This window comes from Galeopterus variegatus, unplaced genomic scaffold (genome assembly GCF_000696425.1).
Source record: "Galeopterus variegatus unplaced genomic scaffold, G_variegatus-3.0.2 Scaffold2498, whole genome shotgun sequence".
Taxonomy (NCBI): Eukaryota; Metazoa; Chordata; class Mammalia; order Dermoptera; family Cynocephalidae; genus Galeopterus; species Galeopterus variegatus.
In genome coordinates this window covers 221,244-246,904 of record NW_007728609.1, presented here as the reverse complement: position 1 = coordinate 246,904, position 25,661 = coordinate 221,244, and the positions used below count along the sequence as shown (strand labels likewise).

Sequence of the window (25,661 nt, the reverse complement as noted above, 5' to 3'; positions counted from 1 at the left end):
AAAAAAAAAAAAAAAAAAAAAAAAAAAAAAAAAAGTTAGCTAATTAGAAATAGCAAGAATTTTGCTTCTTGAAAAGACAGTCATTAATATTAAAGTTATTAAGCTTGTGTTCCATAGGAATTTTTATAAGCATTATTCTCTGAACACATACATATGAACCCCTTGTAATAAAGAATAAGGAAGAGGTGTAATTCACTGCTTTGTGAAGAAAAGTTCTGGTTTGCTTTGGCACTGTCAACCTCCTTTTAGGAACAGTAAGTTTCTCAATGAGCTTCCCCAAAAATATTTTTACAAATTAAAATAATTTAGCCTCTTTCTGTAAGAGTTACTCATGGTTTTATCTCCAGAGCCTAGAATACACAGATATAGAAAGGAACACTGATCTGTATTGTAAATTCAGAGTGCAAACAGCTTGATATAATCTACCTTTTTGGTCTTAGGTTGTTCTTCATCCAACATGGCTAATGTTCTGGCAAACTCTTCATCTTCATGCAATTGCCTCTCCAACTGTAAAAAGTGTCAACACAGTAAGTTTCTTTTGTTCTTCTTGTCAGTGAAAGTTTTTAAGTGTTTGATATACAGGTATTTAGAAGAAACTGGAAAAACATTTTCCAGAAAATAACTATGACATTTTTCTACTTAACATTTAACAGTAAGTATCACAGGTTTGTTTCACTAAGCCAAGTTAACTTTCAGAACACACATTTCTAACTTTACAGGCATAATAGATAAATTTAGCATATTTTTAAAGTCACATTTCTGACTTAGAAAATTTGAAGTCTATAGTTTTCTCTTAATGGTCCTAATGCAACACTTACAGACCTATTTCTATTTATTTTAAATTCTGGAAAGACCTCTGAAAGAAAATGTAAACTAACAGAAAAACATAATTGTCTGGAGGGCACAAAAAAAAGGGAATCTAAGAAATTAAGAAAAGCATAATTTTCTTTGCACACAATAGTAACCATCACTTTTTACCATTAAACTCCCATTTTCGATTACTAATTCAAATGCACCTGTTCTGACTTCTGAAATTTTAAGTCATCACATCAGAAGTTTCCCTAATATGCTAATGTAACACACACATTCTAGTTACCTCACTGTATTTACAAATATCTTCACTCTCAGCAAAATGGAGCTCTTCCCGAAGACAGTGCAGCAGTGGAATACATTTCTCATTATAAACTAAATGGTTTTATGTCCTTTGGTAAAATGGCCTAACATAAATTGAACAAAAACCTCCCCATGTTATTCAAACAAAGGAAAGGACATCAAAATCCACCCAGTCCAAAAGGCTTGGAAGTTGGCATAAGCCTGATGAGGACACAGTAACCAAGCCATTTCCTGTTTATAAAATGAACTAACCCAAACTACGCAGACTACCAAGCCAGACAGATGCACACTAATACATTCTGTTGCCTAACATTTCTTTATCATAACTGAACTACACATCTCATTGTGAAAAACAGTATTAAAATCTTAATCATAGAAAAGCCCTTCAAACTCTAAACCACTGGCAGCCTTGCAAGGATTTCTGGTTGAAGTCTATATCACTTTCCCAAAATTTCACACTGTGTAGTATGCTCTGGAAAAGAGGATTCTAGATATTTGAGCAGATAAAAGAAACTGAAATACTTGCATTAGAATTCCATTATTGGTGAACATGGCATCATGTGATCAAGAGTCCTGTATTTTATTATGACATTTAACACAGCTAAATATGTCATTTAACATACTGACTTACATATTAGATAACAGATGCATTTACTAAATGAATAAACAAAAGAGGTAGGGCTCGCCAGTTAGCTCAGCTGGTTAGAGCAAGGTGCCATAACACCCGGGTCAAAGGTTCAGATCCCCATACCTGCCAGCACCCAAAAATAAATAAACAAATAAAGAGGTAAACATGAGGAAGAAAAAAAGGGGAAAAAACTCTCAGAAGGAAAATTGGGAAAGACACCATCATCATTAACACACTAAAAGTCCTTCATCAGATTAATAAATTACCCAAAGAAGATTCTGAAAGAATGTGATAGAAATGGGGAAATAGCAGACTGTGATACAAAGCACCACGCCTGGTTTGGAAAGGATTGAGTAACCCTCCAGAAATTAGGACAGATGAGGAGAAGTCAGATTACTAAAAATTACTTCCTAGTTTATCCTAGGCTACTCATACTACCTTGAGTCATGTGGACACCTGTTTGTAGTTTATGTAATTCAGTGTGATCAAATAACACAAAAAGATTTTGAAACACAAACTATAAACTGCCAATTAATAAAATGTGAACAATCACGATATTGTTCTCTCAAAATATTTATCAAGAGCCCATTCCATGCCAAGCACTAAGATAAGCATTGATGTCACAATGGTTGAGTGACACATAAACAGCCCTGGTAGGTAAAATTTATAGCCTATATGTAGGAAGACGCTTAAGTAGCAATTATACTAAATGATAATAGTAGCCATAATAAGGTGCGACAGAGTATATGGCAGAGGTTTCTAATATTGTTTGAGGAGTCTGGGAAAATGACACGCTAAGAAATAGGGAGAAGATTCAAATAGCAGATACCTAGGTCTGGAGCCTCTGACAGACACAAGCATTCCTACTGAATATATTTTCTTCATTTGGCTTCCATAAAATACCAATCCCGAGATCTTTTTTCTTTTCTGTTTACATTCTCTCCCCATGATCTCATCCAGTTACACTGATCTTAACATTCAAGTGCTAATGAATCCCAAGCATACACTTCAGCTTAGACCTCTGCTGTGAGCTCCATACTCCTCTACCCAATCGGCCACTCTGTATCTCCATCTGGAAGTCTATTAGCCATCTTGAACATACCATGTACAAAACAGAACTCTTGATTTCTCTTACCAAGCCTGTTTGGCCTCCTGTGTTCCAGTCTTAGTAAATGATATCATCATTCATCCAGTCACTGAGGCCACCCTTGAATCTTCTTCCCCCACATCTTACATCCAATCCATCAACAACTTGACTGCTTCACCATCAGGGCACACTCAGATTATAACTGCTTCTCACCACCTCTTCTGATGCCAACCTGGTGCAAGCCAAGATCTTCTCTCACCTACCCTACCTTAACAGTCTCCAATCTGATCTGCCTTTAATTTTGCCCCACCATGGTCTATTCCATCACAAAGCCAAAGTAATTTTCTTTTAAGATCCATCAAGTCATATCACCTCTATTCAAAACTCCAATGGCTTCCTGCCGTGAGCCATCCTGCTACAGGGAGTGGCATGGGAGCCTGAGAGTGATGCCCCTTATTCAACAGGCTGCAAGAGGGTCTCCTATGTGCGGCACGGCTCCGTGGAGATTTCTTGTTTGTTTCACCTTTACTTGACAAGGCTTTTCAGAATTAGAGGCCTAACTTTTGGCTTAGTGTGGCTTTGGGGGATTCCAAGGGCCCTGGAGTTTCTCAAGGCCATACTGGCATGTCCTTTGGAAAATTCAAAGGGCCCTGGGGTTTCTCAAGGGACATGTTAATAATACATCAAAATTAATTGGTTTAGGGCCAGCCCCGTGGCTCACTCAGGAGAGTGCGGCGCTGGGAGCACCAAGGCTGCGGGTTTGGATTCTATATAGGGGTTGCCTGTGCGCTCACTGGCTGAGCGTGGTGCGGACCACACCGTGCTGAGAGTTGCGATCCCCTTACTGGTCAAAAAAATAATAATAATAATAATTGGTTTATTTAAAAGGCATTGTCAGTACTGAAGGTGTTTTTGATGCATGTTCCCACTAGTATGGGTTGGCTCAGTTTAATTTTGTTATTAATCTTCTTTGTTACTGATATGTGCATTAACCCATTGTGGCTGTGGTCATGCTCTTGTACGTGTGGAATGAAGTTGTTATGATAGATTTCTATCTACATTCCCCCAGGGAGACGGTGGGTCTGAGTGCAGTAATGTTTACAACTAATTTATCACAACCAGTTACAGATTTCTTTGTTTCTCCCCACTCCCACAGTTTCACTTGATTTACCAAGAACATGTTCTTTTTTTTAGTAATAATAAGAATGATATAGTGTGTTTTTGTTAGCTTGAGTAGGATCACTTAATTTTTCACTTTGTTCCTTATACTGTTCCCAGAGTCAACTGGCAAGAAAATAGAAAGTTTTACTATAAATATGAATAGGTAAAATAGTAAAGATATATAAAAAGGTTTTGATATTAATAGATTTTGTTTAGATTAAGGTGTAATTGTTTTTAATAGTAGTGCAAAATATAATAGAACATTATAATTAAGTTTAATTATATAAAATCATGTTGTAAATATTGTGATTTTGGTTAAGATTTAAAGTAATTAATATAAAACAAAACATTAAATTGTTAGATATAAGTATAAGTAAGATTTAATAGGAATTTAGAATATAAGTTTATGTGTAAAAGTTTAAAAGGTCAAGAATTGTGATTCAGACCAAAAGTCTGACGCTTTAATGCCAAGCATGCCGCTATTGTATAGTTTCCTGGCCACAAGCCACAGGCTTTAGGGTGAACTATTGATGCATGAGTAGGTGTTTTTATCACAGCATGATTGCTTTGGAACATTTTGTTTTGTCTTTTTCTATAGAAATGAAATAAAAAATGTTTTGATTAAAAGATAAATCATCATGTAAAAGGTTACGTAAAAAATATAAATAAAGCAAGATTTTTGTGGTTGGTGTCCACACTTGCACTAGACATCTGTGGTCCATCTCTTCCTTTTCACCGAATCCATACCACCTAATCAGGTCCAACAAATCCTGCGAAGCTGGTCTCCAGCAGCTTCCCATCTCACAGAAACTAAAATCCAAAGTCCTTACCATCCAAAGTCCTGTCAGTATGTATCAAAGACCTATCATGACCCACAGGATTTGCTGCTGGCCATTTCACCAAAATCATCCTAAACCACTCTCCTTCTCAATCACTCTTCTCCAGCCATACTGGTCTCCTGAACACATGAAGCACAATTCTGCCTCAGGATGTCTGCATTTGCTGTTCTCTATACTTAGAGGAAATCTTCCTCCAAGTAGCCAGCACCATGGCTCACTGCATTATTTCATTTTGTGCCCCAATGCCATTCCTTGTGCTCAAGGATCTTCCCTAAAACTACCCCTTTACTTTTCTTCATAGAACTTATAATTACTCGACATTACATTCTTTTTTTTATTTTTATTTATTTATTTATTTATTTTGTCTTTTTTCCGTGTCCGGCAACGGATCGCAACCCTCAGTGTTGCCCCCGCACCGGACCGGGGACCGGCAACGGGACCGCAACCCTCGGCGCTGCTCCCGCGCCTCGCTCAGCCAGTGAGCGGGAACCGGTCTGTATGTGGGATCCGAACCCTCGGGCGGGAGCGCCGCCGCGCTTCCCAAGCGGTGCACCATCCAGTGCGCCACCGGGCCGGCCCATTCTTTTTTTTTTTTATTTTTATTTTTTTTTATTTTTAACTGCAGTATCCTTAACATCTAGAACAGTGCTAGGCACTCAGTAAGAGCTCAATAAACACTCGTTGGATGACTATATGGGTTTATAGCTCAAGAGAAAGCTCTGAACTGGAGACAGATTTAGAGGTCATCAGCATACATGAGTACATAGTAATTAAAGCCACAGGAATGTGTGAGATTGCTCATAGTGGAAAGAGATATGAGCAAATTAAACTTTTGTGGGGAAGGGGGCTGGCCAGTACAGGGATAATTAAACTATTTTAAATATACTAATGGTGACTCCCAATCAAAGAACTCTAAAAATAAATCTTTAGGTAAATAATTATCCCTGGTCTCATAATTTATCTTTTCTAAAAATCTAGATTTTCATATATTAGATTATACTTATTTTACACGTGTAACTTTCAACGAGGCTCAATTCAAAATTAGACCAGAAGAATCTTGATTGTTTGCCTGGCGAGATTAAACAGCAAGTCACAATATCAAGTTATTAATGATATCTAAACAAAATGCCAATACCTCTGCATCTTCATCAAGTTGCAATTGCTTGGCGATGGCTTCATCATTTAATCCAGAATCATTTGTATTTTGTGAAGGCTATGTTCCAAAGAAAATCAAGCAAGATCAGTATAAACCTTAAGTAAGAAATAAGGTGCCATTCTTGACTGCAGCTGATTAAATATACCAATGAGAGACAAGCCTATCAATAATAATCACAATGCACACCAACAAGAAAGTCAAGTGTATGGCCACTCCCTGACCACATCCAATTTCCTAATAAGTAAATATCTCATGGACAGATAGTTATCACTTAGTTCTATTGATATGTTCAAGAGAAGTATCAAAACAAAAATATAAAAAGTCCGGTAGATTAATGTGTTGGCTTGAAAAGAAGCCCACCCACAAGTATGTACAATCAACTATGTTTCAATAAAAAATAAACAAAAAAAAAGAGAGAGAGAGAGAAATAGTCCAAAACACTGGCAAACCAATATGTGCAAATGATTACATTGCCCTATGAAGGCACTAATGAAATCAACAGACACCCCATTCGGCAGGCTACCTTAACCAGGAAACTACTTTCCCTATAATTTATCTGTATGTCTGTTTTCTAATGGACAGAAAAAGATGAATCCAATATTAGTCAAAGCAGAGGTCAAAAGTATAACATAGGTATGCTCTACTTATAAAGGATGTATTATCTCATTTGGGAACAGATTTATTGCCTGATTTTGGTAAGGTCAATAGTAAAATGAGTCTGCATTCTGAGAATTCAATTCAAATTCTAAGAATTATAATTTTTTCTTATGGTTTAAATGATCTTTTCCCACTTTCAAGTATAAAATAATTAAATGTGTAATATCCTAACTTCCTCATCCTCTAAAATGAGGATAATACATTTTATCCATAATCATAGAAAAATGATTTTCACTAATAAAACATGTTGACCCATTTATAACATCAAAATTTGTCTTATTAATATCAGTGAATGGGTACAAACCCTGAACATCCTTGCTTGCATGTAGAACACTCACCTCTTTTCTCTTGCTTGCCACCATCTTCTTATCTGATCTTTGGACACTTCCAGTTCCAAAATAATCAAGCACTGATGTGGGTGTAAGTTTTATTGGTGATAAAGGTTTATTCTCAGTCTTAGTTTTTTCTTCATTCTTTTTCATGTTTGATACTCCAAGATAACTATTGGTAGATCCTCCATTCTCTTTTGATTTTGAGGCTGCCTTCTTAGACATAAAGTCATCTTCTTCATCTTAAATGGAATATAACCAAATAGTTTTTGATAAAACACCAATTTAATCATTTATATTCTTTCTATATTAACCACATCTACCATCGTTATAAAAAATATACAAGAGGTTTGGGATGCTAATAATTTTTTTTCTTCCTGTCTCCCGAATTCAACAGTCATCCCCACGTTTACCAGCTAGGTCTGTAATACACTATCTCCCTCAATTACTACTTAGAGTACACAAATATTTTCTGAGTACCTATTACGTACCAGGCACTGAGGTTACAGCAGTAAATAAAAAAGACAAAATACTTGTCCACATGGAAGTTGAAACCTTAGAGAAAAGGATATACAAATAAACAAATATATATTGTAAATTTATATGTGCCATGAAGAAAAAGTCAAATAGGGTGAGAGAATTAAGAGAGATGAAGCATGCTCTCTTACATAGGCTTTAGGTGGTCAGGAAAAACCTCTGTGATAAGCAACTTTTGAACAGAGCCCTGAAATGAAGATACCTCAGGCAAGAATATTCAGGCAATGAAAACTACAAGTGCAAAAGCTTTAAGGTGAGTGTGCTTGGAAGTCAATGTGACTGCAGCAAGAAGTTGATATCCTTTAGTATAGTAACTCCTGGAGATAATCAGAGGCACTGACAAATATTTATACACAAATATATTCATCACACTATTAAGAACATGAAAAGTATAAGCAACTAAAATAATGAAAACTGGGGAAAGGCTTATATAAATTGTGCTCTAACCAAACAATGGACTCATGCAGCCATTAAATACTAAGCCCAAATTTCAAGGTTCAAAAAAGTGATGAAAACAGCCAAATTAAGCTGGCAAAAAAGCAAAATGCATCACTTTGTTGTTTTATATTAGCCCTAACATTACAGGTACAGATGTCACCCCTAAAAGAAGAGCTGCTTTTCATGAGCCTTCTCTACTAGTGATCTCTTTACAATAGTGGAAGGTAATAGAGCCCGTCTCTGAATATGTGAATTTAAACTTAACAATGCCTTCAAGCTATAGATCCAAAATATGTACTATGCCTAAACATAGACATAATTTTATAAACATTTTTGTAATTTCTGAGTAAAAATTTAATTACAAGTGGATTTCCATCGAAAAAATATGGAAGTGTTCTGTGTGAAATTTCAAGTAGGTTTTCACTCTATTAATCAAAAGTTGCACACTTTTTCTCTGTTAACCACAAAATAAACAGTTCTCCAGGCCCTTTGGAAAGTAAAAGGAATTCTAGTGAAATAGAGTTATGAAAAGAGAAAAAAGGAGGACAATTCTCAAGGCCTGGCTCCCTTGCACTGAAGACTTAACTTAGTGCACCTACCCAAACTCACTTTACAGTTATGAGAATACCTAACACGAAAAAAGTAAATTTGTGATCCTAAGCATACAGACATTTCTTTCATATATAGATGATTCCACATTTATTCATAAATAAATACGGTATCCTATAAGTCACAGACATATCTGAAAGTATCCTGTCACCTTACCTTGATAAAACCAGAAAACCTGAAGAGCAGTCCTATTGTCTCTATACTATAACTTCTGAACTAGTTGTCTTAAAGCTCCTGTAGCCCTTAATATTTCAAAGGCTACATCAATATTTTATGAAGAAGGTAAAAGAGATGAAGGAAGCAACTAGCTGCTTGCAAAAGACACAGACATATAACAGGTGTTGCTGTGGCCATCCTCGTGTGAAATAAATATTCTACAATCCTATGAAGTGTGTAGAGATGAAACATTCCAAATAAAGCTGCTGTTGTTTTCTTTTTTAACATTTGTTCTTGTTTTCTAATAAGCCTAAATTTGTTTCTACCTTGTCAGAAGCCAAAGGCAAACTGTGTTCTCTTCTCCCCAGGAACTTATAATAAAATAATGATAAATATATCTAAGTCGAATTTCTGAGAACTCGTTGAAAATCATGGGCAATTGAATACTTAGAATTTCCCTTCAGGATATCTGTCTCCTTATAAACACACCATTTATTTTTATTTATAGACAACATAACCTCGAATGTGATAACAACGACCAAGTAAACTAGCATTATCCAACACAGCACAGGAATTGCCTGAGAGAGAAGATTGCTTTGCCACTCTGAGTTAGATAACATTCATTTATTTAGAAGGATAACAAATAAAAAAGAAAGAAAATAATATGCCGGTCCATATAAAAATCTATTTACAAGCCAGGAAAGGAAAAAAATCTAATTCTTGAGTTCATACTGCTGAGAGTTTTGCCTTTTCAAACAGATCTCTGAATACCCTTATTCTGTAATTTTCTTTCCTGTGGTCTGGAACACACAAAAAAACAAATTTATGGAGAGATGTGGTCATAGAGATTTAAAATAATTGGTGTTTTTTTGGCAGCTCACTAGCTCAGGAATCCGAACCCCTGACCTTGGTGGTGTTATCAACACCATGCTCTAGCCAACTGCTGACGGGCAGAACTGTGGTTACTAGAGGTGGGAAAGGGGAAGAGAGGTTAGCAAGAAATTGGTTAATGGACACAAAGAATGATTATGTTTTGTAATGATGAGTATACTACTTATTCTGATTTGACCCTCACATTTGTACACAGGTATTGATATTCAACTCTGAACCCACAAATATGTATAATCAATTATGTCTCAATAGAAAAAAAATATTAATAAAATAATTTAGCAACAAGTTAAAAACTAAAAATGGTATCTGGGTGTTTAAAAGCCTTTTTCTATAAAGTTCTTTTTCCATACTTCCTTTAGTCAAAAACCTAAATTATCCTTTTGGTTTTGGAAGTAGAGAAAGGATCATGCATATGTCAAGCATTCAGTAAATACTTGTTAATTAAGTGGATGGAAGAGAAACTAAACATACCATCTTTGTCCATTTATGTAATGAATCAGACATTCTATACATATCAGTATAATAAAATAAAAGTTGAGACTGCTCATCTTCAATCAAGAAACCAGAGATCTCATGATTCATTACCAGTGAATCCTCTTAGAATCAAATGGAATCAGTTATACTCTAAAAATGAAACTATTTTATAATTTGGGGTATTTAGTGAGGTAGTTGAGTGACGATAAAAAGAAAAAAGTACTGGCTTGAAATATGAGATTATCCACCCACATAAGTGCCAGGTCCACTGGATCTCACAGAAAAAAGAAAAGGGGGAGGGGAGAAGGGAAGGCTTAGACAACTGGCCACAGGTACATTACCCAGAGCTTCTATCTTGATTCTAAGGCATGAAACAGGCAATAGAAGGAAACCTGATTGGCCAGAGAGTTAAGGGAGTGATTCTGCAATACAAGCCCAAACTTCCATTCATGTATCTCTTCCTCACACATGAAAAAAGGGAACAATGCTAGTCTCAGTATTAAAGGCAAATATTATTTTGTTAGGACTTACTGACATTTTCATATGATAATCCTACTTCCTTAGCATTCTGGGACATAGCCCTGTGTCTCTCACAGCTTCATAAGTGCCTGATAGCAAAGTACATGTCACCAGAACAAACAAGTCTGTTCATTTTCAAAGATGTTTCAGAACCTCAATAATCATTCCAGTTACAAGATAATAGTGGTTACTAAGATTTGTAAGTAATGGAACGGTATCCTATTCACTGTGTCCTTTTTTAATTCTTCTCCCTCTCTGTATGCCACTTATTTTTTTTCAGGTCTCATAATAGGCACTAATAAAAGAAAACTGAAGAAGAAATTAGGAAAAAAGATTATAAGAAAGGCATCTAGCTCTTATAAAGATGTGAATTTGCAGATAAAACTGCTCAAGCACTACCAGTGACCTTTGAATCATATAAAATGGAAGAAATCCCTAAAGATGAAAGAGAAAAAATGGAATCCTAATTGTCCAAAAGAGAAAGACAGATCCCCAACCACAGAACTATAGAAGATGGGCCGGCCCGGTGGTGCATTCGGTAGAGTGCGGCGCTTGGGAGCGCGGCAGCACTCCCACCAAGGGTTCGGATCCCATATAGAGACCGGTCCGCTCACTGGTTGAGCGCGGTGCGGGCGTGACACCGAGGGTTGCGATCCCGTTGCCGGTCGCGGTACGGGCGCGACACCGAGGGTTGCGATCCCGTTACCAGTCACGAAAAAAGACAAAAAGGGGGGAAAAAAAAAAGAACTATAGAAGATGAAAGGTTTAGTGACAATGCTATGTAATAGTATCATGAGCAGGTCAAAGGGAGCGCACGGTATTCAACAGAAGTGGACAGGGATCCACTGAGAATAAATGAAGGCCTCAGCCTTCATTTCCTCTGTGAATTACTAGACTACCAGATGAGATGAATACTAAAAACAGAGATATCTGGACTTAAACAAAACATCCACCAAATTCTCTTCCAATATGCTATGGCGGGGTTTCTACCTCTGAGTTACTGACATTTTAAGCCAAGCAATTCTTTGTTGTGGGGAGCTGTAAATTGTGGAATGTTTAGCAGCATCCCTGGCCTCTACCAAATAGATGCCATAGAACTCCTCCAAGTTGTGACAACCAAAAATGTCTCCAGATAAAAAAATAAGTTTTGAGATATTGCAATTACAAAGACAAAATTTAAAGTCCCTATGTATTCAGAAATTAAGAAATACTCTCCTTTTTTTTTTTTTTCTTTCCCTTTTTGTCTTTTTTACCGACCGGTAACAGGATCGCAACCCTCAGTGTTGCGCCCGCACCGCGCTCAGCCAGTGAGCGGGAACCGTTTTCCACATGGGATCCGAACCCTCGGCGGGAGCGCCGCCGTGCTCCCAAGCGGCGCACTCTCCAGTGCGCCACCGGGCCAGCCCTGCCAAAAGTCTTCTGAGAGACAAAATCACCCTTTGTTGAGAAGCACTAATTTTTGGCAAGATAGAGAAATACAAGATAATAAGTTACTAAGATTCATAAGTAATGGAACAACTATTCATAAGGAGTGATGGCTATATCCAGGGTGCTGATAATGGTTCAATGCAAACGTTGAAAAGCTTTCTTCATTTGTCCCATAATGCTAAACAATTTTACTAATGATTCAGAAAGAAATACAAAGGTAAGTCTATCAAATTTGTGGAAGATGTGAAATCAGATGATATGAAAAAACAAATCGCTGAGGCACATCCAAAGATTCACTGGATTCTTCCATTGTGAAACCTGTGCAGCCTTAGATTAAAAATGCTTCTCTGAAAATAAGTTTTCTTAAATTAAGTCAGCCCTAATATTATAAGGTAGTTTTAAAGATGAAATGAGATAGATATGAAATATAAGCTATATAATAAATAATGCTATTTCATTCCAAAGTCAGTTAAAAAGTGTATTTATCTTAACATCATTGTGACAGAATTCTCCCTGCCTTTCACTTTGGACACAGGGGTTTCAAATAAAATAAACGATTCCTATGCAGAAGATAATGTAATTAAAATAAAAGCTACAATACGACAGTAGGTAGAATTAGTCCAATACAAATCTGTGAAAGTTCATAAATTGGAATTTTTAAAGTGGACTTTCTCTTTCTATAATAAGTTAGAAAGTAATGAAAAAAGCTATAAAATAACACTACTGATTTCCAAACTTCCACATTATTCTCTCTTCTTACTATACATACATGGTACCTAAATCTCCATGTGAAATATCCTACCAAAATCTTTCTCATTTACTCAAACTTCCCTCTCCTCCAGGAAATGTTTCCTGAACCTCCAAAATAAAGGGTATCTCTCCCGTGTTTGAAAATCCTTGGAAGATGTTTTTATCACTATTTGTTAATTTTTTTCTTAATATTACAATTTTTATGTAAAAGCATTATCTCCCTAATAGACTTTAACTACTTGAAGGCAGTACTAAGCTTTAGTCATAGATTGTCCAGTACACTATTATACACATACGGTGAACATATCTCATTTGTTCAATAAATAAATTAATAAGGATTTAATATTGTGAAATAAAAGTATTGGTCATTCCACACTGTATACACATATCAAAACATCACATTGTAGGGGCTAGCCCGTGGCTCACTTGGGCGAGCATGGTGCTTACAACACCAAGTCAAGGGATAAGATCCCCTTACTGGCCATCTTTAAAAAAAAAAAAACAAGCAAACAAAAAAACCATCACTCTGTATCCCATAAATATATATGATTATTACTTATCAATTAAAAATAAAAATTTAAGTTAAAGTTTTAAGTACTGAAATTTAAAATTTAAAAATTAAATAACACAAGATACAAGAGCTTAGAATCAGCCTAGAATCTAACAGAATAAAAACATAATTGTTAGTTTCAGAAATCTAATAGGGAGAAACATAAAGTCCCTTTTCTAGACCTGAACACTGGAAAAGAAAGAGCTAACTTAATAGTAGCACATGTTAAAAAAAAAAAAAAAGTTCGGGGACTGTGACCCATAAGATTAATAAGAGTCAAAAGGAAAATGATAATGCTCAGGTGAGGAAATACCCTAATAAAAGCACTGTGCCCAGAAGAAGGAAGTGGGAGCTCTTTTCTATGTTTCATAAATGCAGGTGGATAAATTACACTCTTAAAATGAATGCCAATTAGCCCCAAGAAATACTACTCCCTTTTAAGTGATCATGTTCCTCACTGTGAATTGCCCATTTATTATTGATAGTTAAATATACCACAATGAAGCATAAACAAGTACGTTCATGTCAATAATCCAATATCCAAAAATAAGAGAATGAGAAAAATTAAGTCCATACTATTAAATCCTATGCAGAAGTTAAAAAGAATGAGATAGGGATCTTTCCATATTGAAAAGAAGAAAGAGAGGGAGGCTAAAGGAAGGGGGAGAGAGAGGCAGAGACCAATGAAATGGAGGGGGAGAGGGAGGCAGGGAAGAAGGGCTAAGACATTAAGTAATGAAAAAGCTAGCTGCAGAGATTTATACAATAAGATGCTATTCAAATAAATAAATGCATATGTGCATATATGTACGTGTGCGCATGTGCATGTGTATGTGTTTTTAATATACCTGTGTAAGGCAAAACGGCTGGATGAGGGAATAGAACATTTACTTAGGCAATTCAAAATAATGTTGATCTGAATACTTTATCCATCCTCAAAAATTCTAAACCTAATTAAGCAATGACTAATTAATACTAATTTTTGAACAAATATAATCAAAGATACATAGATCTTAGTTTCCTCTCACTTCAAGGAAACTTTCTGCCTCAGTCACTCTAGGTTTCCCTGAAAATATCTGAGAAGTTCTCTATCACACAGAATCTGGATCTGTCTGATATACAAAACTATATGTCTCTAAAAATTAGCAAAGAGAATGTTACACACACATCCCTGGTAATATTTTATGCTATTTTCCCAAGTCACATGTCACTGATGTTACATGGTAATCTAGAGAACACAATATCCCCCAATTTTTTCTCTTCTACCTCCCAAATAATTATAACTTCAAAAGCATTAACTGCCTCTGGAATTATGTGCTCAATCAAAATCATTACTCAGAAACATTCTTAAGACAGGAAAAACCCCCCACCATTTTCAATCAAACAGCAGCCCCTGATGAAACTGCATAATAAAAGGTCATCTTTGCCAAATAAAACTCAAGGTCTCTTGCTTCATTAAACAGCTAAAAGTAAATATATCTACCCAGTACAACAAGTATTTGGGTTTTTACCAACCTAGAACATTTTACTAAAGTCAATGGTCAGCTATTAAAATATTTATAAGCAATTTTTTTCTTTTCCTGTAACGTGGGAAATTAACAAAGTAGTTTCAAAAATCAGTAAATCCTAGTAGAAGACACATTTAATCAAAGTGTGATGAAAAATATTTGTCATGGAGCTAAATGATAAACCTAAAGATATGTATAGTAATATAGCCTAAAAAGTCGTGTAACATAAACAAAAATACTTGAAACCTATGTTATTTCCTACATATGCTCCTCACTGTTTATAAAGCACTATGCAATAGAAATAAAATGTGAGCCACATGTGTAATTTAAAATTTTCTTGTAGCCACATTTTTTAAAAAAAGAAAAAAAATTGAAATTAATTTTCACAATATTTTTATTTAACCCAATATATCCAAATTATTGACAATTCAACATGTGATCAATACTAAAAAATTAATAAGATAATTTACCTTTTTTGTACAAAGTATTTGAAATCAGTATTTTTTAAATAAAACTTATTATGTATAGTCAAGGTATGCAATATGTTATGGGATACATATAGATAGCAAAATGGTTACTATAGCAAAGCAAATTGATATATCCATCATCTCACAGTTACCCATTTTTTTGTTTTTGTGCAAGAGCAGCTAAAATCTACTCATTTAACAGGAATCCCAAATACAGTACAATTTTATTAACTACAGTCCTCACATTGTACATCAGATCTGCAGTTCATCCTACACATGTGCTACTTTGTGTGTTCTAACCTACATCTCCCCATTTCCTGCCCCCGTCTCCCCACTACCCACCCCCGTAACCACTATTTTATTCTCTATGCCTGTATATCTTTTTTTCTTTTTTTTTAGATTCCACATATAAGTGAAATCATGCAATATTTTTCTTTCTGTGCCAGGCTTATTTCACTTGGCATAATGCCCTCCAGTTTCATCCATGTTGTGGCAAATGGCAGGACCTCCTTTTTTAAAGCTGAATAATATTCCACTATATACATGCACATGTATATATAGTTTATCCATTCATCCACTGTCAAACATTTAGCCTGTTTATCTTAGCTACTGTGCATAATGCTACAGTGAACATGGAAGTACTGATATCTACACAAGGTAGTAATTTCATTTCCTTTGTGTATATGCTCAGAAGAAGGATTGCTGGATCATACAGTAGTTCTACTTTTAATTTCTTTAGGAACCTCCATACTGTTTTCCATAATGGCTGCACCAATCTACATTCCCACCAACAGTGTACAAAGGTTCCCTTTCCTCCACGCCCTGGACAACATTTATCTCTTAACTTTTTGGTAACAGCCATTCCAATTGGTGTGATATCTGATTGTGGTTTTGATTTACTAATGATGTTGAGCACCTTTTCATTTCTCTATTGGCTATTCTTATGTTTTCTTTGGAGAAATGTCTATTCAGATCATTTGCCTGTTTTTTAATTAGAATATTTGCGGTACTACTATTTAGTTATTTATGAATTTTAGATATTAACCCCTTATCAGATACATTGTTTGCAAATATTTTTTCCCAATCTGTAGGATGTTTTCTTTGCCATGTGAAATCTGTGTATATTTTACACTTACAACACTTTCAATTCAAGCTAATCATATTTCAAGTCCTCTGCAGCCACAAGTAACTAGTAGTTGCCATACCGGACAGCACACTTCTATAACATAAGTGAATCAAATACCATTTCTAAATTTCTAAAGCACAGCTACATAATCAACAGAAAGCCCTAAGTACATAAGCAAAAGCAAAAAGTCTCTAAAGGCAAAAGTAGGCTTATAATAGGGTCAAAACATAAGAATACAGTTACTACTTATAGAGCATTTATTATGTACCAGACTTTTGTATGTGCCTTTATCTCATTTTATCATCACAAAGGCTGCTGATGTAGGTACTAGTAACGTCCCCATTTTACATATAAGGAAACTAAGACACAGGGAAAGTAAGTAAAGATTTAACCCAGGCCATGCTCTTAAACACAGCACATACTATAGAAAAATAGCACATACTATACAAAAAAAATGCCTATAGAAACCAAAGGTTGTGTTTTTTAAAATCAGAACACAGAAGAAGGGCATAAAAGAAAAGTATAGAACAATAAAGCAAAATTATTTCTTTTGGAATTAACAGGTTTTTGAAACTGAATCATGTTATATAATACTTTTCCGCAAGAAACCTCAATCTCCAAATAAACAATATAATTTTAGATTAGAATTTTTATTTTTAAGCTATTATTACCACAAATATTTTATTTAACCTTATACTGGTAACATAAAATGGAAACATTTATGACATGGTATTGAAAACTAGTTTTAGATTAAAGAAAAAGTAAAGAATAATAAAAGAATTGTTTTAAGATCGAAGATTTTCCAGAAGTGCATTAATTTTTTTTTTTTTTTTTTTTAAAGATGACCGGTAAGGGGATCTTAACCCTTGACTTGGTGTTGTCAGCACCACACTCAGCCAGTGAGCGAACCGGCGATCCCTATATGGGACCCGAACACGGGGCCTTGGTGTTATCAGCACCGCACTCTCCCGAGTGAGCCACGGGCCGGCCCCCGAAGTGCATTAACTTTAAGAAGCTGCACTTTTCTTTTTTGAAACTCTAACATCACATTAGATGTGTACATCAGACTTCACGATTTTTAGCTTAAAACAAGGGGACAATGTTTACTTTCACATACACGGGGCCTTGGTGTTATCAGCACCGCACTCTCCCGAGTGAGCCACGGGCCGGCCCCAGAAGTGCATTAACTTTAAGAAGCTGCACTTTTCTTTTTTGAAACTCTAACATCACATTAGATGTGTACATCAGACTTCAAGATTTTTAGCTTAAAACAAGGGGACAATGTTTACTTTCACATACACATGCCATCACAGAATGACACAAACACTGCCTAATGCCCATAAAAAGTTCAGAAAAAATGCTGGATATCTCTTCAGAAAGCAACATTCTAAAATTCCTCATCTGAAATAAGCAGTCCTATGTTAAAGAAAATCTGTGATCAGAGTTTAAATTGTCTGGCCCTTTTGTGTACTTAAAATCACAAGATAACAACAGCCTTGATCCACAGTTGAAGGTCACAGCTTTCTACAAACTAACTGATGTTTTCAGGGTATCACTGGAAAGCTTGATCACACCACCTTCAGTTACACAATAAACCTATCACCATACTGTTTTTACTATCCCTCCCAGATATTCAAAACTTCACAAAGGTGACCAGATCTAAAAGGGGAGGTCTCTTAATGAAAAAGTTCTTTTGCAAAATGTGCCTAAGCAGATATTTAGCAATAGAACAAAAAGATTAAGAGAGTAAATCTGCCACATGCCATAACAAAGAAACACCTCAACTTACTAAAAATCTTCCAAAAAATATGTTCACATCACTTATATTTTATCTTTGACCATTTTGAACTTCATCAATAAATGTCTCATATAGCCTACAAAGTTAAACTGGAGGCTTTTCTGTTTTTTTGTTTTTATTTTTCCTTTTGAGTGCCTTCTAGTATATGTGTCAGGCACTGAGTCTTGCCCTTTCATAAATATTATCCCCGTATTATTCCTATAATAGCCTCCTCTAAGAGTTAACAATACTAGAATCAAAATGACTTCACTACTAACATATCTGAGTTTTTTTCCCTGGGATGTAACTCAGGGATCCTCACATAAAAGAATCCTACCAATGAAACAATTACTTATACTACAAAATTTTAAGATTAGTATAAAATTATTTGTAAATGTATTTTGCTCTTTGATCACTCTTAAAACAGATCAAACATAAATAATTTAAGTACAAAGCAATCTTCTCCTAAAAGCCAATACTAAAATCTTTGGTGCCACCAGAGAATACAGAATATTCAAGTCACATGTGTGCTAAATTATAAATCACAAATATGAATAATCACTATACACTTAGATTATTTTGACTTTCTCATGCAAGATAAAAAACTTACACAAAAAAGTAATTCTAAAACAACCCAATAATGTTTTAATATATGATTCAAGATAATGCTTCAGCTTACATAATTCAATATAGAACACTTAAAAAAAAATTCCAACAGTCAATTCCCCTGTAAGTGGTCCTTAACCCACAAAAAATGCCAAAGATGAGTACAGATGAGTAATTCAACAAAGCAAAAAAGGCAATAGAAATTCAATTCAAAGTGAAGGAGGTATACTTAAACACCAATGAAATGATCAAGAACAAAACACACAGTGCCTCTCTCTAAAAAACTGAACATATTCAGTAACCTTACCTGTTTCTGAAATGTATGTAACAGGGTCCTGCCGTAAAATTTTACCAGATTTAGAAGACAAGGGCAATTTTTCTGGTTGCTTTTTGGCATTTTTTATCTGCACCGTCTCCTCTGATTCTGAATCTGTATGTGAGAGGAAAATAAAACAAAACTTTGAAAAGAAATATAATATAGTTTGTTTATAAAGTAGTTTTTGTGAACCAATTCCTCAAGGTCCTTTTCAAGGCACTCTTGTGAATTCTCAGGTTACATTCGCCCAGTATTAAGCCTACATATTAGTTTTCTAATGTTGCCATAACAAATGACCACAACGTTAGTGGCTTAAAACACCAATTTATTATCTTACAGTTCTGGAGGTTAGATGTCCAATATGGGTCTCACTGGGCTAAAATCAAGGTGTCAGCAGGGCTATGTTCCTTTCTGGATACTCTAGGGAAGAATCCATCTTGCCATTTCCAGTTTGTAGTGGCTGCCAGCATTTCTGGGGTCACAGCTCCTTCCTCCATTTTCAAAGCCAGCAACATCAAGCAGAGTCCTTCTCATGCTGCCACCTCTCTGATTCTCTGACCTTCCTCCATAGTTAATCTCCCTCTAAATCTCTTCTTTTGCTTCCCTATTCCTTGTGACTACACTGAGCCCACCTCAATAATCCAGGATAATCTCCCTATTTCAAGGTCATCTAATTAGCCTCCTAATGCCATCTGCAACTTTTATTTTCCTTTGCCATGTAACCTAACATATTCACAGGTTCTAGGAATTAGGGTATGGATATATTTGGAGACCATTATTCTATCTACCACAGACTAATTACCCAGAGCACTTAAATATAAATCAGGACAAAGTGTGCATTCCTGGCATAGTACCTAGTACAAAATAGATGCTTCATAAACTTTAGTGTCTTCCTCTTCCTCTGCGCCATGCAGTTACAAACCATGTTCATAATGTTCTGAATCATATTAAACAATTAAATTTCCAGTTTCCCAAAATGAAACTCCTGGGGAATAGGGACACATACTTCTTTCAAATTCCCTACACTCTTCATACTAGATAATTTCAATCGTAGTGTTTCAGGTTTGCTAATTCTTTATTTTTTCTGCTCAAATCTGCTATTGAGCCCCTCTGGTGAATTTTTAAATGTTTTATTATATTTTTATTTGGTCTCTTTTATAATACCTATCTGTTGATATTCTCATTTTGTTCATTTATCATTTTTTCTGTGTTTCATTTTGTTTTTGTCCATGTCTTCCTTTAGTTTTTTGAGACAGTTGATTTAAAGTCTTTGTTTAGTAAGCTCAATGTCTAGGCTTCCTCAGGGATGGTTTCTGTCATTTAAATGTTTTTTCCTGTGAATGGGCCATATCCTCCTGTTTTATTTTCTTCAGATTTTAGTTCACTAAATTTCTTTTTGTGTCTAAGCTGCTGTTAAACCTGTCACTGAGTTTCTAATTTGGGGTATTATATTTTTCAGTTGAAAAGTTCCTATTTGTTTTCCCCTCATATCTGCTGTATCCTTTAAAAAAAAAAAAAAAATTCCCTACAGTATAGAGCAGTAAGAGGCACACAGTAAACACTCAAGTACTTCTAGAATTTAGTCAGAACCTTTGCTATCACTGTCAAAATCTTGACAATCTGTAAATGGCTCCTTAGGCTATATTTTTAATTTCAAGAACTCACATGAGATGAAAATAAAAATTAAATAACGAAAGAATTCACATCAGATGAATCTTCTCCACAAAAGCAAAAACTAAAACTTTCTGAATTCTACCATCATTTTACTCATTGTGTGCATCATAAAAGGCATACACAAAAATTCATGTTCCCTACCGTAAAATTGTATTCAAAGAAAAGCCTTTAAATTGTGTTTATTCCTTTTTAAATGCAACAAAAAAGGATGGGTTCTTTCAATCAAGCACAAAAATTGAATTTTAGATCTTTGCTTTAAAAGCAAAATTCTAAGGCACTGTTTTTCAAATGCAATTTCCAAGAACCTCAGTTGGAAGAGAAACTAATATGACTATTACGAAAAATAAATACACCATGTTTGAAGTAGGTTTGAAACATGCTAATATTGTATCCCCCTCTGAATGTATTTAGGTTCTGATAAGTTCTTAAGTTAAGTAAAATTGTTTTAAACTTTATTTGAGCATACAGCCCTCCTCTCACAGCACCAATTAACATCACTGAGAGAGCTGTGTATCTTAGAATATCAGTTTGGAAAACATTGTTCTAAAGGATATAAACTAATTTTAAAACTTTAAATCTCCTCAGAAGAAATATTACCTGAATCATAGATGATCCTCTTTTTCTTGCTTGGATGCTTCTGTTTGGAATCATCTTTACAAGAGCTATTTACCTATAAGCATCACAGTATAATTAGAACACAAAGAAGCATATATAATTTATGCTTTTCTTCTCATTAGACTTGGACTCAGTGGTTCTCAACCAGGGGTGATTTTGCCCCCCAGGAGATATCTGTCAATGTCTACAGCCATTTCGGCTTGTCACAACTGGGGGTTGGTGGGGCACTAATGGCATCTAATGAGTAGACCAGTGATTCTACTAAGCATTCTGCAGTGCACAGGACAGTCCTCTACAACAAATAATTAACCAGCCTACAATATCAACAATGCCTTTATGCGGTTAAAGAATAGGCCAGACAATAACTGCATCAGGATGGGAAAGAATTACAGAATAAGCTATATTATTATTCAGCTCCATTTTAAATAGTAACCTGTATATAATAAAGAGTAAAAGAATGTCAGATAGTACAAGGCAAGTGCTTCCTAAAAATTTAAGATAGAAACAGAAATAAAAGCTAAGTTAGTGGCCCACCACTAGATAATGTCTGCTGGAAAACTAAATAAAACCAAAGTAAAAGGTATTATTTGTATTTTGTAGTTAAATATTACATTTCTAACACATTCAGATTATCCCAAAAAGCATCAAGAAAGCAGACAGCAAAAAATAACTGATCATAATTAATTATAAAGTAAAAATATAAGCTATTTCTATCCATTATGATAAAACTTCAAAAACACAAGAACAATCAACTAGTTTGCAAGACGATAGAACAAATGAATCATTATAATTTACATATACCACTAGATCAGAGGAGAGAGTTAGAAGCAACTATAGCAACTCAGAGAGAAGAAAGTATTCCAGAAGGGAGAAAGACACAGAAAAGGAGTCCCAAATCCTCCCTGAAAACTTTACCCAAATTTCTGGCTGTCTCCTGAATTATATATGTGTGGAAAAACTCCAAGTGCCTAGCTAAGGTTAAAAAGAATTGAACAAAGATTTCAGCTGCTGCTCATCACAGGGAAGGTGAGAGTTTGGAGCTTGAGTTCATCCAAATTAACTGCTGATAAACCAAAAGAATCAACACTTCAGAAAAATATAACAGAATCCCAAATTCCTATCATTCACAATGTCCAAGATAAATCCAAAATAACTAGACATTCAAAAAAAAGAGAAAATGTAGCCAATGGCAACTAATTTTATGTCAACTTGACTGGAACATGAGGTGTCCAGATATTTGGTCAAATATCATTCTGGGTGTTTCTGTGAGAGCGTCTTGGATAAGCTTAATATTTAAATTGATAGACTAAGTAAAGCAAATTGCCCTCTCTGATATAGTTGAGCTTCATGCAATCCGTTGAAGGCCTGAAAAGAACAAAAGCCTGACCCTCCCCTGAATGAGAAGAAATTCCTCCTGCCTGACTGCTTCAAGCTAGGACATCAGTTCTTTTCCTGACTTTGGACTTGAACTGAAACATCAGTTCAAAATCACTCTTTCAGAATTTCAAGCCCGCTGGCCTTCAGGCCAGAATGACACTATCAGTTCTACTGGTTCTCAGGCCTTGCACTGAAACTACACCATCAGGTTTTCTGGATCTGCAACCTGCCAACTACAAATTTTGGGACTTGTCAGTCTCCATAATCGCATGAACCAATTCCTTGTAAAAAATCCCTTAGGTGTATGTGTACATGTATGTGTGTGTGATAGAGTTTGGATGTGTTGTCCCCTCCAAAACTCATGTGGAAATTTGATTTCCAATGTGGCAGTGTTGGAAACTGATTGAGTCATGCGGGCAGATCCCTCATGAATGGATTAATGCTCTCCCTGGGGGAGAAGGGGTAGTGAGTGAGTTCTCGCTCTATTAGTTCCCGTGAGAGCTGATTGTTTAAAGGACCCTGGCACCTCCTCTCTCTCTCTGTCTCTGTCTCTCTCTCTCTCTCTCTTTCTCTTGCTTCCTCTTGCCATGTGATCTGCTTGTACCTGCCAGCTGCCTGCCACTTTTTCACCATAAGTAGAAGCAGCCTGAGGCCCATTCCAGATGCAGCTGTCCCAGAATCGTAAGCCAAATAAACCTCTTTTCCTTATAAATTACCCAGTCTTAGGTATTTCTGTTATAGCAATACAAAAATGGACTAAAAGTGTGTTTGTGTGTGTATGTGTGTATCCTATTGCTCCTGTTTCTCTAGAGAACCCTGACTAATGCAAATTTTGGCACTGAGAATGGGGTACTGCTGTAAAAATACCTAATATATGGAAATGGCTCTGGAACTGGGTAATGGGTAGAGGCTAGAGGAGTTTTGAGGTACATGCAAATAAAAGCCTAGAATGCCATGAAGGAACTGTTGGTAGCAATATGATGTTAAAGGTGATTTCAGCAAGGGCTCATGAAGAAAAGAGGAGAGCTACAGAGAATGCCTCTTTCATTTCAGATAATATATATATCACCATGAATGTGGGTAAGAATATAAGCATTAAAGGCCAAACTGGTAAGGTCTCAGATGGAAAGGAAAAAGAGGTTATTGGAAACTGGTAGAAAGGCAATTCCTTCTTACAGTGGTAAAGAATTATTGGAAACTGGTAGAAAGGCAATTCCTTCTTAGTTGAGCTATGTTCTAGTATTTTGTGAAATACAGAACTTGTAAACTATGGTATTTAGCTGAGGAGATTTTGAAGCAAAATGTTGAAGGTGTGGCTGAATCCTCCTGACTGCTTATAGAAAAATGCAAGCAGAAAGAGATAAATTGAAGAAGGAATTGTTAAGCTAAAAGGAATTGTTAAATCTTGGAGATTTTAAATATTTACGGCCTGTCCATACTGCAAAAAATGAGAAAGCATGTTTTGAAAAGAACACCAAGGGTGTAGCTGGACTATCATTCAATAGAGATTATGGGATTGTACAAGCAGAAACACTGCCAGTTTGATCTGGAGGGGATGGAGAATGGATGGAATGTAGGAAGGCTGTCAGACTTCTTAGATTCTACAGGAGAGGACAATAGAGCCATTCTTTGAGAAAAGGGAATAATGACCTAAAGGCAATTCAGAGATCATCAGGACTGCCTCAACAGTTTCAAAGGGTCAGCGCACCCCCTTGGTTTCAACAGACTAGACAGCCTCCGCCTGAAACCATAAGGGCAGGGTGGCCCTGCAGAGTTGCCTAGGGATGTAGGAGTGGGGCCGCCACTTCAGTGGGTCTGAAAGGCAGGGCATCAAGCCAAAAGGATTATTCTCAAGTCTTAAAATCTAATGGAATTAGCTTTGATAGGTTATGGATTTGCTGGGGACCCATCACCCCTTTCTTCCTTCTGATTTCTTCCTTTTGGAATGGAAATGTGTATCCTATGCAAATGTTATATCCCCAAAATTCATATATTGAAGCCCTACCCCTCACTGTGGCTGTATTTGGAGATGAAACCTCTAAGGAAGTAATTAAACTTAAATGGCTGGTTAGCTCAGCTGGCTAGAGCATGGTGTAACACCAAAGTCAAGGGTTTGGAACCTCTTACCAACCAGCCAACAAAAACTAACTAAATCAATAAATAAAGTTAAATGAGGTCATAAAGGTGGAGTCCTAATCTGATAGGACTGGCATCCTTATAAGAACAGACTCTAGAGAACTCACTCATCTTTCTCTCTCCCCTTCCCACCCTCCCCTACCTTCCTGTCTTTCTCTCCCAGCACACTCACACTGAGGAAAGGCTATGTGAGCACTCAGCAAGAAGACAGCCTTATGCAAGCCAGGAAAAGAGCCCTCACCAGAAAACAAATTGGCCAGAACCTTGATCATGGACTTCTAGCCTTGAAGAAAACCTCTCTGTGAGGAAATAAATTTCTGTTGTTTATCCACCCAGTCTGTGGCATTTTGTTATGGCAGCCCAAACTAACTAATAACATGATCCACAGATTCAAGAAAAGGTGCTTAATGAAGACCAATCCTGACATAACCCATGTTAGAATTAGTACACAAGAACTGTAATGGGGCCGGCCTGGTGGCGCACTGCTGTAGTGCGCCGCTTGGGAAGTGCGGTGGCGCTCCCGCCGAGGGTTCGGATCCCACATGCGGACCGGTCCCCGCTCACTGGCTGAGCGAGGCGCGGGAGCGACGCCGAGGGTTACGATCCCGTTGCCGGTCCCCGGTCCGGTACGGGGGCAACACTGAGGGTTGCGATCCGTTGCCGGACACGGAAAAAAGACAAAAAAAAAAAAAAAAAAAAAAAAAACAAGTACACTTAAGAACAGAAAAGAGAGAAAT

At 36.1% G+C, this 25,661-nt stretch overlaps 1 protein-coding gene across 1 annotated transcript in view; it reads right to left on the bottom strand.

Annotated features, from left to right (window-relative positions):
• Positions 1 to 25,661, bottom strand: part of RFC1 (replication factor C (activator 1) 1, 145kDa) — a 76,862-nt gene that overhangs the window by 34,824 nt on the left and 16,377 nt on the right. Inside the window, exons 3-7 of the mRNA XM_008581987.1 lie at positions 21,394 to 21,466; positions 19,114 to 19,236; positions 6,980 to 7,212; positions 5,964 to 6,041; positions 427 to 507 (exon numbers count right to left, since the gene is read on the bottom strand). Of these exons, the coding sequence (XP_008580209.1) occupies positions 427 to 507; positions 5,964 to 6,041; positions 6,980 to 7,212; positions 19,114 to 19,236; positions 21,394 to 21,466 (588 nt within the window). The remainder of the gene's footprint in view (positions 1 to 426; positions 508 to 5,963; positions 6,042 to 6,979; positions 7,213 to 19,113; positions 19,237 to 21,393; positions 21,467 to 25,661) is intronic.